At 46.6% G+C, this 12193-nt stretch overlaps 1 protein-coding gene across 1 annotated transcript; it reads right to left on the reverse strand.

Annotated features, from left to right (window-relative positions):
• Nucleotides 1–4: 4 nt before the first annotated feature.
• LOC116377453 (sodium/potassium-transporting ATPase subunit alpha-1-like) lies at nucleotides 5–7377 on the reverse strand (the record flags this gene model as incomplete). Its single annotated transcript, XM_031839095.1, has 15 exons — nucleotides 6889–7377; nucleotides 6259–6318; nucleotides 5912–6013; nucleotides 5648–5749; nucleotides 5414–5527; nucleotides 5103–5237; nucleotides 4651–4768; nucleotides 4247–4515; nucleotides 3834–4142; nucleotides 2471–2605; nucleotides 2154–2349; nucleotides 1875–2050; nucleotides 1619–1755; nucleotides 1288–1438; nucleotides 5–25 (listed from the first exon to the last, which is right to left on the reverse strand). Coding segments are annotated over exons 1-15 (2160 nt in total), but the record flags the coding sequence as incomplete, so codon positions are not given.
• Between the last annotated feature and the right edge of the window lie 4816 nt (nucleotides 7378–12193).

A 12193-nucleotide genomic window follows, 5' to 3' on the forward strand; every position in this document is an offset into this window, starting at 1 on the left:
CGCCTGTCACGGCCACAATGGCTCCCTGCAGAGACAGAGCACAGAAGCCTTGAGGGAAAGATGCATTGTGTGTGTAGGAGTTGTACTCAGACAGAGAATTAAAAAAGAAGTACAAATGACAATGAACTCCATTTCCAAAAAGTCACGCAAGCTCAGAACTTCTCTGCAACAGGTGTCACAGCCACTTCAGAGAAAAAGCCCCATTCTTGCCGTTGAGTGACATTTCCATTACTTACACTGCATCACACAGCGGCTTTTCTTTCACACAACAGGGAATTATTCTGTTTTCAAAAAGGTTTCAGGGCAATTCTACTTCATCCGACAGTACAGACGAGATAAAAGTGAGGAGGAGACAGAGGTGGAATCAGACGACATACAGAGCTTGTATTCTGGCGAAACTGTGAAGATAATCAGTTGATGTGCTGCATGCTGATTACAGATATGGGATTTCCATGAGAGAAACATTGTTTTTATCATTCGGTATCTTCCCGGCTGTGTTGCGTATGTATTCAAATCCAAACATTTTAATTTTGGTCAAAGTTTGTATATTTTAGCGCGAAAAATCTATTTTCGCACGTGTGCAGACGTAGGTTTCTGCATGAAAATATTCTAAATATAGCCAAAAGTGAATGGAGAGACATTTGAAATACAACCTCTGTAATCTGCACTGCAAATAGCTTGGAGTGTCCGAGTTACTGAGGAAGTGAATTTAAGTTACTGGGTTCATAACAGGAAATATCAATAAGTCATCATTGATCCCTTCCCACTCCTTTAGGAAATATTTGGGAAACACTGGAATACAATATGCTAATTCGTTTTCAACTATTTCAGTAGAAATGGATTATGTAGTCGGGGTTTTGTTAAATATTAAACGTCAAGAGATGAAACTGACATTGTATCAGAATAATATAATATTCGTGGTTGCCCTTGATGAGGCGATAATTAACAAAAAGATTTATATATAAATAAATCCATCGTCCAATTCCACACTAAACAGAGTTCTCTGCCTACTGATGCACTCATGAATATTCATGCAAGGTCACAGCTTGACAGATGCTATGCTTGATTATTCCGCCAACTTAAGTCATCAGACCAAAGCAATAATCCAAAATAAGCATTGGGGATAGGGATATCAAATATGCACACATGAATTTACATAATAAGGCGTCGGCACATGCTGTGTTTGTGTTCATGTTTTTCCAGTTTGCCAAACACTACAGAGGCTCAGAGGAGCAGGGAAATGTCCTCCCTGACACACAAACACCTCCTTGTTTGTTTAGTTCCTACCTGTCTCTGGCAGCCCTCCACAATGATCAGTTTCTGCTGCGGGGAGGTTCTGGCGAAAACAATCTCAGTGTGGTACTTCAGGATGTCGTCAAGCTGCTCGGGCGCCAGATCTTTCAGGTCTCCGCCATGGACGACACAGGCCTTGGCATCTCTGGAGTATACAAAGCAATTTGGTTACGTAAACGCAGTTGCACTAGATTAATCAGAAACGGGTTTCTGAGGTCTGAAACAAATGGGGCCCAGAACATGATCTTGGGGTACTCCAGGTGCAGTTGTGTTTCCATGAAAACTGGAACAAAACGCACCCAGGGTTCCTCAGTATTGTCAGTACCTTGGGTTGACTTCGTTGATTGGGATGTTCAGACGGGCCGCAATGTCTTCAACGGTCTCGTTGCCTTCGGAGATGATGCCCACACCCTTAGCAATAGCCTTGGCTGTGATTGGATGATCACCTGTCACCATGATGACCTGGAAAGAGAGGAACACTTATCAAGCCTGAGCATTATACTTTAAATGTGATGGAATTAGCTTCATGTTGACTCTGCATTAGAGTCAACAAGTCATTTCCATGATATTGTGGGCTTTACCTTGATTCCGGCGCTCCTGCATTTGCCGACTGCGTCGGGCACAGCAGCACGAGGAGGGTCGATCATGGACATGAGGCCGATGAAGCACAGGTTCTCAGTGGGGAAGTTCACCTCCTCAGTGTCAAAAGCAAAGCCCTCTGGGAACTGGTCATCAGGCATGCTGAAGTGGCAGAAACCTGGAAGGGAGACAAGAAAAACATGAATGAAGAGATTTTCAGAGTGGTTTCTGCTCTGTTAATTCATTTATTAATTTCAATCCCAGCTGCCATCCATCCTTACCCAGCACTCTCTCTCCCAGACCCCCCAGTTCCAGGTATGCGTTCTGGAAAGAGTCCTTCAGCTCATCGTCCAGAGGCTGCTCTTTGCCATGCAACAGGATGGTGGAGCAGCGGTCCAAAATCCTCTCTGGGGCGCCTTTCATCACCAGCAGGTGCTGGGACCCTGTTTCAGGTGTGTCATTTTTGTGAATGGAGAGCTAGGTGCACAGAGGTAAAAAAGTAATTAATATCTCTAACAGCATCTGAAAACAACATGAACAATTGGTTTCCGTATATTAAATGATTGATTAAACTGGAATCTAGCTCCTCGTTCCATACCTGGTACTTGTTAGTAGAGTTGAACGGGATCTCAGAAATTTTGGGGGTTTTGTTTCTCATTTCCAGGACTGATCCGCAGCACAGCTCGATGCATTTCAGCAGAGCCGACTCAGAGGCGTCACCGGCCACATCTCTCTGGTGGGGGAAGATGGAGAACATTAACCTCAACAAACGGCGACTCCATAAACTCAATGCGTCGCTGTGAAAGCCTCCTGAGGACGGACACGAGGATGTGGCACAAGGCCTGGTACCACCGACTGCGTTTCAAATAGTAAGGTTATAGTGAAGTAGTGAGTATTTAATTAGATTAAAAAAAGATTATATTGCACAAATTGGGAGTGTTTGCAAATGGATGTTTTGATATAGTTTTGCTTTTTCTTCTCTTTAATTCTTTGTTCACTGTTGAGGCATGAGAGAATAACAGTCTTCTTCAGGAATTAAACTCAACACGGGTAGTGTAGTTGATATACATGTCATTTTTTGGGGTGAAATATTCCTTAACGCCAATGGTGTAACTCCCTCACTCAGTAAATCAGAGACAGATGTTTATAGAGCTGGCCCCGCTTTGCTGCAAACCAGCCAAGAATAATGCGTAACGACAGGGAATGACTGGTAATTAGAGCCATGATGCCAGCCAGTTACAGGTGACACACACACACACACACACACACACACACACACACACACACACACACGAGACCGGGCTCCAAGGGAAATTCTGGGAGCCAAGAGACATGCGTACATCTGTGTGCGTGTGTTTGCCAGTGTTCGGTATAATCATGCGGTTACAAAATGTGTGTGTTTACTCCAGGGAGGGAGGTATACGCTGGAAAACAAGCCTGTTGGGCTGAGAGGAAAGCATCTCCATAACGTGCATGTATTGTTGCTGAAGTGATGGGCAGCTGTTGTATATTGCATTCCAGGAGGTGTGAATTTGTATGAATCTTTTAAAATACATTGCAGTCTCTTGTCCCTCATCAGATTTGAACAAACACTCATCTTTTATGAAGAACACTTGAACAGGTGTTGGCATTGCTAGAAATGAAATGAAGCCAATATCAGTAAAAGAAAAAAGAACAATAGGGACACTTGTTTGGTTTTACTGTAATTTTCAAACTGTTTGAAAAAGGGCACATTGAGATTGAAAGATGAGTCGGCAGTACAGGTAAATCCTGCCCACATAATGAGCAACAGAAAAAAAGCTTTATTGTTGTTGAACAAAAGAGGACTTCTGCTTTTAGTTCAAAGAGCTAAATTATTTGTCTGATAACATCAGCCCTGAAAAAAGGGCTGTTGTCTCAGAGAAGCCTTAATATTTGGCATTATGTATTCAAGTATTCGATTGCAGGGTACATAAACCCACCTTCAGGATGGGAAGGTTGGACTGCTCTGCCAGGAAGACGGCGCGGTTACACAGTCCGGCGACTCTGGCCAGGGCAGCCCAGGTGGCAGAGCTCTTGTCGAAGGAGGTGCCGCTCTGGTTCTCTGTGGTGTCGGCCTCGTGGATCTGGTTGTCGAACCACATGTGGGCCACGGTCATCCGATTCTGGGTCAGGGTGCCGGTCTTGTCGGAGCAGATGGTGGAGGTGGAGCCCAGGGTCTCGACAGCTTCCAAGTTCTTCACCAGGCAGTTCTTCTTCGCCATACGCTTAGCAGTCAGAGTCAGACACACCTGGAGACGGGAATCAAGTATTTCTAACAGTAAGATCTCCACTCCTTGCATCAAATATGATCTATTGAAAATGAAACTCAGGGCAGAAATGCTGGTAAACTCACAGTGACTGTAGCTAGGAGACCTTCTGGAACGTTGGCCACAATGATACCGATGAGGAAGATGACGGCCTCCAGCCAGCTGTATCCGAGGATGAGCGAGAGGACGAAGAAGGAAACGCCCAGGAAGATGGCCACGCCGGTGATGATGTGGATGAAGTGCTCGATCTCGATTGAAATGGGGGTGCGTCCAACTTCAAGGCCAGAGGCCAGCGTGGCGATGCGCCCCATGACGGTACGGTCTCCGGTGCTGATCACGACACCACGGGCCGTTCCTGTAGCAAGGATGATTACATTTTTTTATTGAATTTCTTTTCAACAGCAAACATCTGTTTCATTACATAGTCTCTGAACTACAGACGAAATGCAGCACCGTCTCTGAATGGCTTTTATGCATCCTGTTGTCGTACCTTCAACACAGTTGGTGGAGAAGAAAGCAATGTTCCTGGTCTCCAGCGGGTTCTCATTGGAGAAGTCAGGAGTACGAGTCTGGGGCTCTGATTCGCCGGTCAGAGAGGAGTTGTCCACCTGAGAAATGAAACAAACTGTGATTGATGGAAGACGGAATATCAATGTGGCTGCAGGAAAAGAAACATAAAAACTGGGAAGAATGCGACCACAAACAAACTTTATCCTCCATATGTGGCTAGTGGAAAAGCATGAGCAATAAATGGGTCAAGTGTTGCTCTAGGGTGTTGAGTTTAGTTCAGGGCTTAAAATGGGTCACAGACTGGTTGACTTCCACTAGTCACACAAAAAAAAGACCGCAAAGGGAGGCATACTCTGATAATGAAATGTCAGCGATATGAATGGTTTTAACTCAATTAATATGGGACCTGGAGAGATGAAAAATAACACGCACCTTGCAGCCGTGGGCGGAGATGATTCTCAGATCAGCGGGGATCCGGTCTCCACCCTTCACCTCCACTAAATCACCGACCACCACCTCCTCAGCGTTGATGCACTTCTTCTCGCCGTCACGGACGACCAGGGCTTGCTACGAGACGAGACATGACGGAGATGCATGTGAGACAAAGAGACTGATTGCTTCATTTTTTTTGGTCCGTTTTAACTGCTGTTGCTTCTTAGTATGTTTATGAATGTATAAAACGTTGATGCAGAAATCAAAAGTAAACAGTTAAATGAATAAAAGGTGTAAAACGGGAGGGGCACCTGTGGGACCAGGTTCTTGAAGGAGTCCATGATCTTGGAGCTCTTGGCCTCTTGGTAGTAGGAGAAGCAGCCAGTGATGATAACGACAGCAGAAAGCACGACACCCAGGTACAACTGTGAACGTGAGACGAGGTTAAAGAGGTTTGACCCAGTGGTTCAGCTTCTGATTTAATGTAAATCTCATGAAATGTTTTACATCAAGACACTACACAGGCTACAAGGACCTTTTCTTACATTGTCATTAGCTGGCTCATCCTCCATTACAGCCTGGATACCATAGGCCAGGAAACAGAGGACGGCGCCAGTCCACAGAAGCATGGAGAACCCGCCAAACATCTGAAGGAAAACAGAACAGGAGGGACCTGCTAAGCCTGAAATTTGAATGAGCACCTGAACTGAGCTTCAACACGGACGCTAAAGGCGTCAATATAAACAACTGTAGGAAAGACAATGTGCTCATCACGGCCCTGCAGCACCAACACAGACAGCGGATGTTACCTGTTTGCAGAATTTGACCCACTCTGGGGTGGTGGGAGGAGGAGTGAGGGCGTTGGGTCCATCACGAATCAGAATCTCAGCAGCCTTCGCACAAGTCAAACCCTGATGTGAGCAGAAGATACACGTGTTGACAATTCAGCCACATTTAAAAGCACACTGCAGGCCAGCTACACGCGTACACACAAACAAGTCCATGGGGGACTGTAGGTGCTACTAGTTGGCTGGCAACACACCATCAACAGAAAAACAGGACGACTTCCTTCATCAGCAGGTAGGAGGAAGAAAATCAGAAGGAAGAGGAGGAAGAAAAGAGGATAAATACACATTTTCCTCTTCATCTCACTCACATTGTTGAGGTCTGTTCCATATTTGCGATTGAGCTCATCAAGGGTCAGCTTGTGATCATCCTGCGAGAACGACAGAGAAAAGAAGGCGGCGTCAGTTCAGCGCTTATGTCTGCCGCATGTGTGTATCCACAATATGTGTGTGTGTGTGTGTTCAATATGCAGGTGACATTCAGCGCTCATTGTGTGCCGACCTTTCCGTTTTACAAATGACCACCTTTCACATGGTGGAGCTGCGACAGAAACAGTCAGAGGTGACGGAATGAGGAGCCAACAAGACACGGGGGAGGTGAGAGGAAGTAGAGAAAGGAGGAGGATAAAAGGGAAGTAATGAGGAGGAAGAGCAGAGGAAGATTGCAGGTGAGCAATACGTCGAGAAAAGAAAGGCATGAAATGAAGTGAGGAGGGAAGGAGAAAGCTGCATGAAAAAAAAAAAAAGAAGAAAGTAAGTGTTTTACGATGAAAGACAGGAGGCAAGAAGAGGTACTTGAAGGGAGGAGAGGCAGAGGGAATAAAACCCACACAATAGAGAAGACAGGGTAGTGATATGGGAAGCAGGAGACAATCAGAGGAAGAGCACCTGAGGACGACGAGAAGAGTGAAAAAAACCCAATGTGCAGCTGAGACACTCACCATATCCACTTCCTTCTTCAGCTCATCCATATCCTTCTCTTTCTTCTTCCCCTTCGCCTTCTTCTTGCTGACCTGCTCCGAGGTCGCAGCCAGCTCATACTGCTCGCGGCCTTCCTGGAGACGCAAAATAAACATTGATAAGTAAGATATAATATAAATGATGAGAGGAGATGGAGGCTGGTCAATCGAGACACAACATAGTGAAAGCACAACAGGTCCAGGATCACAAATATGTGGATCCTGTCTTTGTGGACACCAGAGCCACCAAGAGGGAGGAGCAAACGTCTGGCAGTTTTTGGTCAGTTTTTGACAGATCAGGCGGGAGGGTGAAAACAAAACGCTCTTGTTTAAACACCCACGTTGGCACTAAAGGGTGCCACTGTGTGAGTGAGGAAAAGCACACAACGTTTCCCTCATTCACCAGCTTTCTTAAACATAACCTCACCAATTAAGTAGCTCAGCCAAACCCCACAGAGGAGCAAACACCCACACTGGAGTCTGTTACTGCTAATCACACTTTGGGACATTTTGTTGATTTTCACTCCGACTGCGACACAAACTCTCTCGCTGTAGGCGGGAACGATTTTAATTAAAAGATAGTTGAACCTGGATCTCACACACACACACGCACACACACACAGTCCATACTGTGTGTGTCTTCCCCCATCACACCATGAGTGCCGGCCCCTTTCTCTCCGCTGTCTCCTCCACACACATCCCCTCTCACTATTGGCGGCCACCGTGGCTGACGGAGCAACAAAAGGTTGTGTCTTCTAGACGGCTGAAAGCCAGACGGTGTGTGTGTGTGTGTGTGTGTGTGAGAGGCAGAGTGACGGAGAGAAGGTGAGATGGGGAGGAAGACAAGCACTAAAGTGAAAGTTCAAAGACAGGTAGATCACACAGGAGGAAACAACAAAACGATTTCCATCATCCCTTAACTAACACAAAATAATTTGCCATGTCAGTGTCAAACATCTGCATCCTTGTTGCTACCAGCACCTGTGTGAGCCCACACTCCATTTATAGAAATGTGTTTAATCACAGGGAGTTAAGAGCGTGTGTGCTTCAGGTAGGCAACAGGAGATCGCAACACTAGAAGCCGACATCGATTAGCTGTTAAGGCTCATCTATAATCCAGCACTGCACACGGATCAGAGGTGTTAGCATGTCAGCAGGGAGGCTGCCCAAACGAGCCAAGTGTCTGCATGTGCAACAGCCATTTTGAAGGCGATATACTTGACATAAAAACGACCCACGTGTGGCTGCCCCACCGCCGGTGTGACCACATGTGGACATGCTGCACACAGTGCCGGTCATGGAAATATGCTAACTAATATAGTGTTTCTGCTGCGTTGGCCTTTTAAAGTTTCCCAGGGAGTCACCAGAGCGGGAGAGTGTGATCCCAGCACATGTTATTGTTGATCCAGCCCCCCCCCGGCCGGCCAAGCTGGGAAAACACAGAGCCTGGTTCTGGATCACTGCGGCCAGATCCCACCCTCTGGACCCCGAGGACCCCCAGGGGCCCATCTGGCCCGAGGCAAATAATTCACAAACGGGGCAGAAGTACTAGAGGTTTGAGCCTCATTTTAAGCGCCAATACTTATTTTGGAGGCAACACTAGTTTGTAATTCTGCAAATATATAAATATTGTAATTCTAATTAGTGTGAGTTTGGCGACTGCACGTACAGTAATCTCAAAACACCTGTGCAGAGCCTTCAAGGGAGAGTCCCATTAGATGGTTTCACTTATCACTCTAGACTGAGCTTCAGAGATAACAGTCGGGGATTAATCAGCTTACTCACATCGTACAGAAATGAGCTCCAGGCTACCTGCGCTAATCTAACACGAGACGCTTCTATTTGTCCATGTTAGTTAACGTTTTACAGGATGCTCCTGCAGTAGAGACGTATAGTGGGCACTGGTCGCGGATCTGGTCCCAAACTTTTTGGTATGCACCATAGGCATCAAAAGGTGAAATCTGTTGGTTTTACTTTTTATTTTGTATGCAGCACTGTTTTCCATAAAAGACAAAGTTCTCCCACAGGAGACGAGGAAGTAATCCCCAACCACGAGGAGCAGCATTCAAGGTTAGCGTCACCATATTGATAAAAAAAAAAAAAGAATCAAAGTATAAGGAGGAACAAAGGGAAGGAGGGGAGAGGGTGAGAGGAGGGCATGGAGAGCAGATCTGGAGGGATGCTCTCCAGAGAAGATGTGGTGGATGAAAAACAAACACAAACAGAAGCCTACTGGACACAGAACAATGGCCCTTTGTACAACTTCCATAAAATCCGCATCAAAAACAAACAAAAGGCTCAAATCTTTCCATGAGACCGTTAAGACCACGAGCATGGGGCCACTCCATCCGACGAGCGCTGCGTTTCTTTCCTTCAAGCCCTTAATGGAGATTTGTGGGGATTTTCTAAATGGACTATGGCCAAGGAACAAAACTTTACAAAAATGCAGCTTATTTACGTGTGTTACAGATCGAGACGCCTCATTCAGTGACGTCAAGTTTGAGAGAAAGGCAGGATTTGTGTGAGAACTGGACTCTGAGAACCCCTTCAGATAGATGAATGAACGATTCTCTCTGAATACCAATGAAACCCCAAAAACACAAGAATTCTTGAGGCCCCCCCTACTGCTTTTTTTCCCCTCGCCTGAGAGAACAACGACCTACGGGCTCAAACCGACATCAGAGGAGAGCGCTCGGTCAAGCGGACGCATATTTTAAAGCATGCACTGGTTTTTACAGGCATGGTGAATTCCTACGAACTATCCTCCCGAGTGCCAGCAGGGTCTTTAGCCAGATACACAAGCTGCTCATTCAACTGTGCCGACGCCGACGCACACACACACGCACACGCACACACACACACACACACACACGGGACTTTGCCCGGTTGCTACCAGCGACTATTACCACACCTATTCAGATATGTGAATGGACAGAGTCAAGTGTTGTAGCCCCCCCCCCCTCTGCCTGCCTGCCTGCCTGCCTGCCTGCCTCCTCCTCCACTCGTTCATTTCCTCCATTTCCACCCGTGTTTTTCTCTCTCGCTCCTGTTTAAAGAGTGAAAAGAAAGGGTGTTAATTTACACACTCGGTCGTGTTTAACACTCCGTTCACGTCCTGAGCATCTCTCAGCTTTCCTCCAGCAGAACAAAAGTGAATGAATGAATCAATGTGTGTCCTTGTTGGAAACTTTGCGGGAACTTGTTTTTTTTTTTTAACCGCCAGAGTGACGCACGACGACACCGACATGAAAGATGAACAGACGGCCACCATCAGCTTCCAGCGCGTTTGTTGATCATGTGAACGTGGTGTCACCCGACTCATCTCTTGACACTATAATCTCTGTTAAATAGGACAACCTGCTGCTGACACAGACATGGCTCTTAATGAAAGTCACCTTTCACAGAGTCACAATCCACAATATTTCTTCAAAAGCTTTGTGACCACAGGGTCTTCTAACACAGCGCTGCTTTGGACTAGAATGAATGAACCAGTAAATCAACGGCTCTTCCCCCCCCCCCACTTTTGGGCCTTTAGCCACACCTACACGACATCAACCGGCCAACACAACATAGCTGCAAGTTGCATCACTTCCTCAAACCTCCCGCGTTTTCCTGTTGTCATAATCACACGAACAAAGTAGCCTCTGATTCAGGTTTCAGTACCTGACCTGGATTATGGGTTTTCTTTTGGTCACATGTCCTCATGGACAGACACAGAGGGACAGTGTCCTCTGGAGTGTTTTTTTTTTCTCTCGACGCGACTGTTCGCAGTGAAAGTTCAAAGAGCCGCTCAAGCTGCTTTGCCAAACACACACACACACACACACACACACACACACACACACAGAGATGGTATGTGAAAGAATGGGAGAAAGAGAGGGAGGCAGGCCGGAGAGGAAAGCAAAGAGGGAAAGAAAAGAGAAATGAGAGATGAAACACGGCACAACAACGAGGTGAAGGGAATTACAGGAAGAAGAAAAAAAGAGAGAAAGAAGGAGAGAGGGAGTTCGCCGTGTTCTGTCACAGACGAGAGGTGGCGTGTGACAAAAGCTCTGGTTAATACACAATGACTGCCGAGCAGAAAGAATGTTAAATCCTCAGAGAGAGGGAGAGAGAGAGAGGGGGAGAGAGAGGGGGTCAGAGGGAAGGAAAACAGGTACAAACGCAGAGAACAAGAGGGAAACAGACTGTAAAGAATGGATGTGAAGGTGGAGTCGCGGTGCCCCTTCGGCTGAGATGAAAAGTGGCCGGGGGCTGACATGCTTGGTCAGCTCACAGTGGGAGGAACCATGGGGGGGGTGGTTGGTTTGTGGTCCAGTGTCGCCATCTCTGGCCACTAAAGAGATAAATCCTCCGTTGGGGAATTCACCGTCTCCTTTCTCCCAAAAGAAAAGACGCCTTTAAATCTCCCCAAAAGACAAGTGATGTACACACTGGAGAGGCGTTCGCTAACAATGCAAACAAGGATATCAAGCGAGTGAGATACAAGAATATTTACGTTTTGGGATGAAATATGCTTTTGAATTGCTGCCAACTTTATAACTGAGTCAATTAGGGAGAAGAAGAAGGTATGTTGACTCAGGTGAGATTATGAAATATTTAGATGGACCCCCCCTCCCCCCTCGTCGGTCTCCTGTGAGTTTGACAGCTGTCTCCTAGTTTCTGCTCTGCATCGCTGCCCAGTAAACCAGTCACACTGTGCTGAAGACTGCCGACTGTTTTATACGTCTTGAGCTCTATATCTGCATTCATTCAGAAAAGAGAAATCATCCACTAACATATAGACAGATGACATCTGTATTCATGTATTCACGTATCCCTTCATCTAAAGCTCAGCACTTTAGAAATGTAGCAGTATTCAGCCTCCGTCACGTCTGGGAGCAAAGTTGCTTAACGGTGGCAATGCGGCAACTGGTGCCTTTTGGCTCCCCCTAATATGCCCCCCCTTCTCCCACCAGGAGAGCTCTGTGGTGGCGATCATCTCCTCCAAGTTTAGCCATTTGTTTGTGCCTGCACTGAATGTATGAGGGGAGAGGAGGGAAGGAGGGAGACTCAGTGGGGAAGAGGAGGGAGGTTGGATGGGGGCAGGGCATGGCTTTCATCACATATGGGAGGAAAATCAGCAGCAGAGGAGCCAAAGGGACCGTGAGTGAGCATCATGGAGAAAGAGGAGAAAGGAAGCGAGACTGAATGAGCCATTCTGCTTCACTTCTCCCACTAGATCTCTCTTGGTCCATCTCCACACACACACACACACACACACACACACACACACACACACACACAC

This window comes from Anarrhichthys ocellatus, unplaced genomic scaffold, assembly GCF_004355925.1.
Source record: "Anarrhichthys ocellatus isolate YVR2014 unplaced genomic scaffold, GSC_Weel_1.0 scaffold1269, whole genome shotgun sequence".
In the NCBI taxonomy this organism is placed as follows: Eukaryota; Metazoa; Chordata; class Actinopteri; order Perciformes; family Anarhichadidae; genus Anarrhichthys; species Anarrhichthys ocellatus.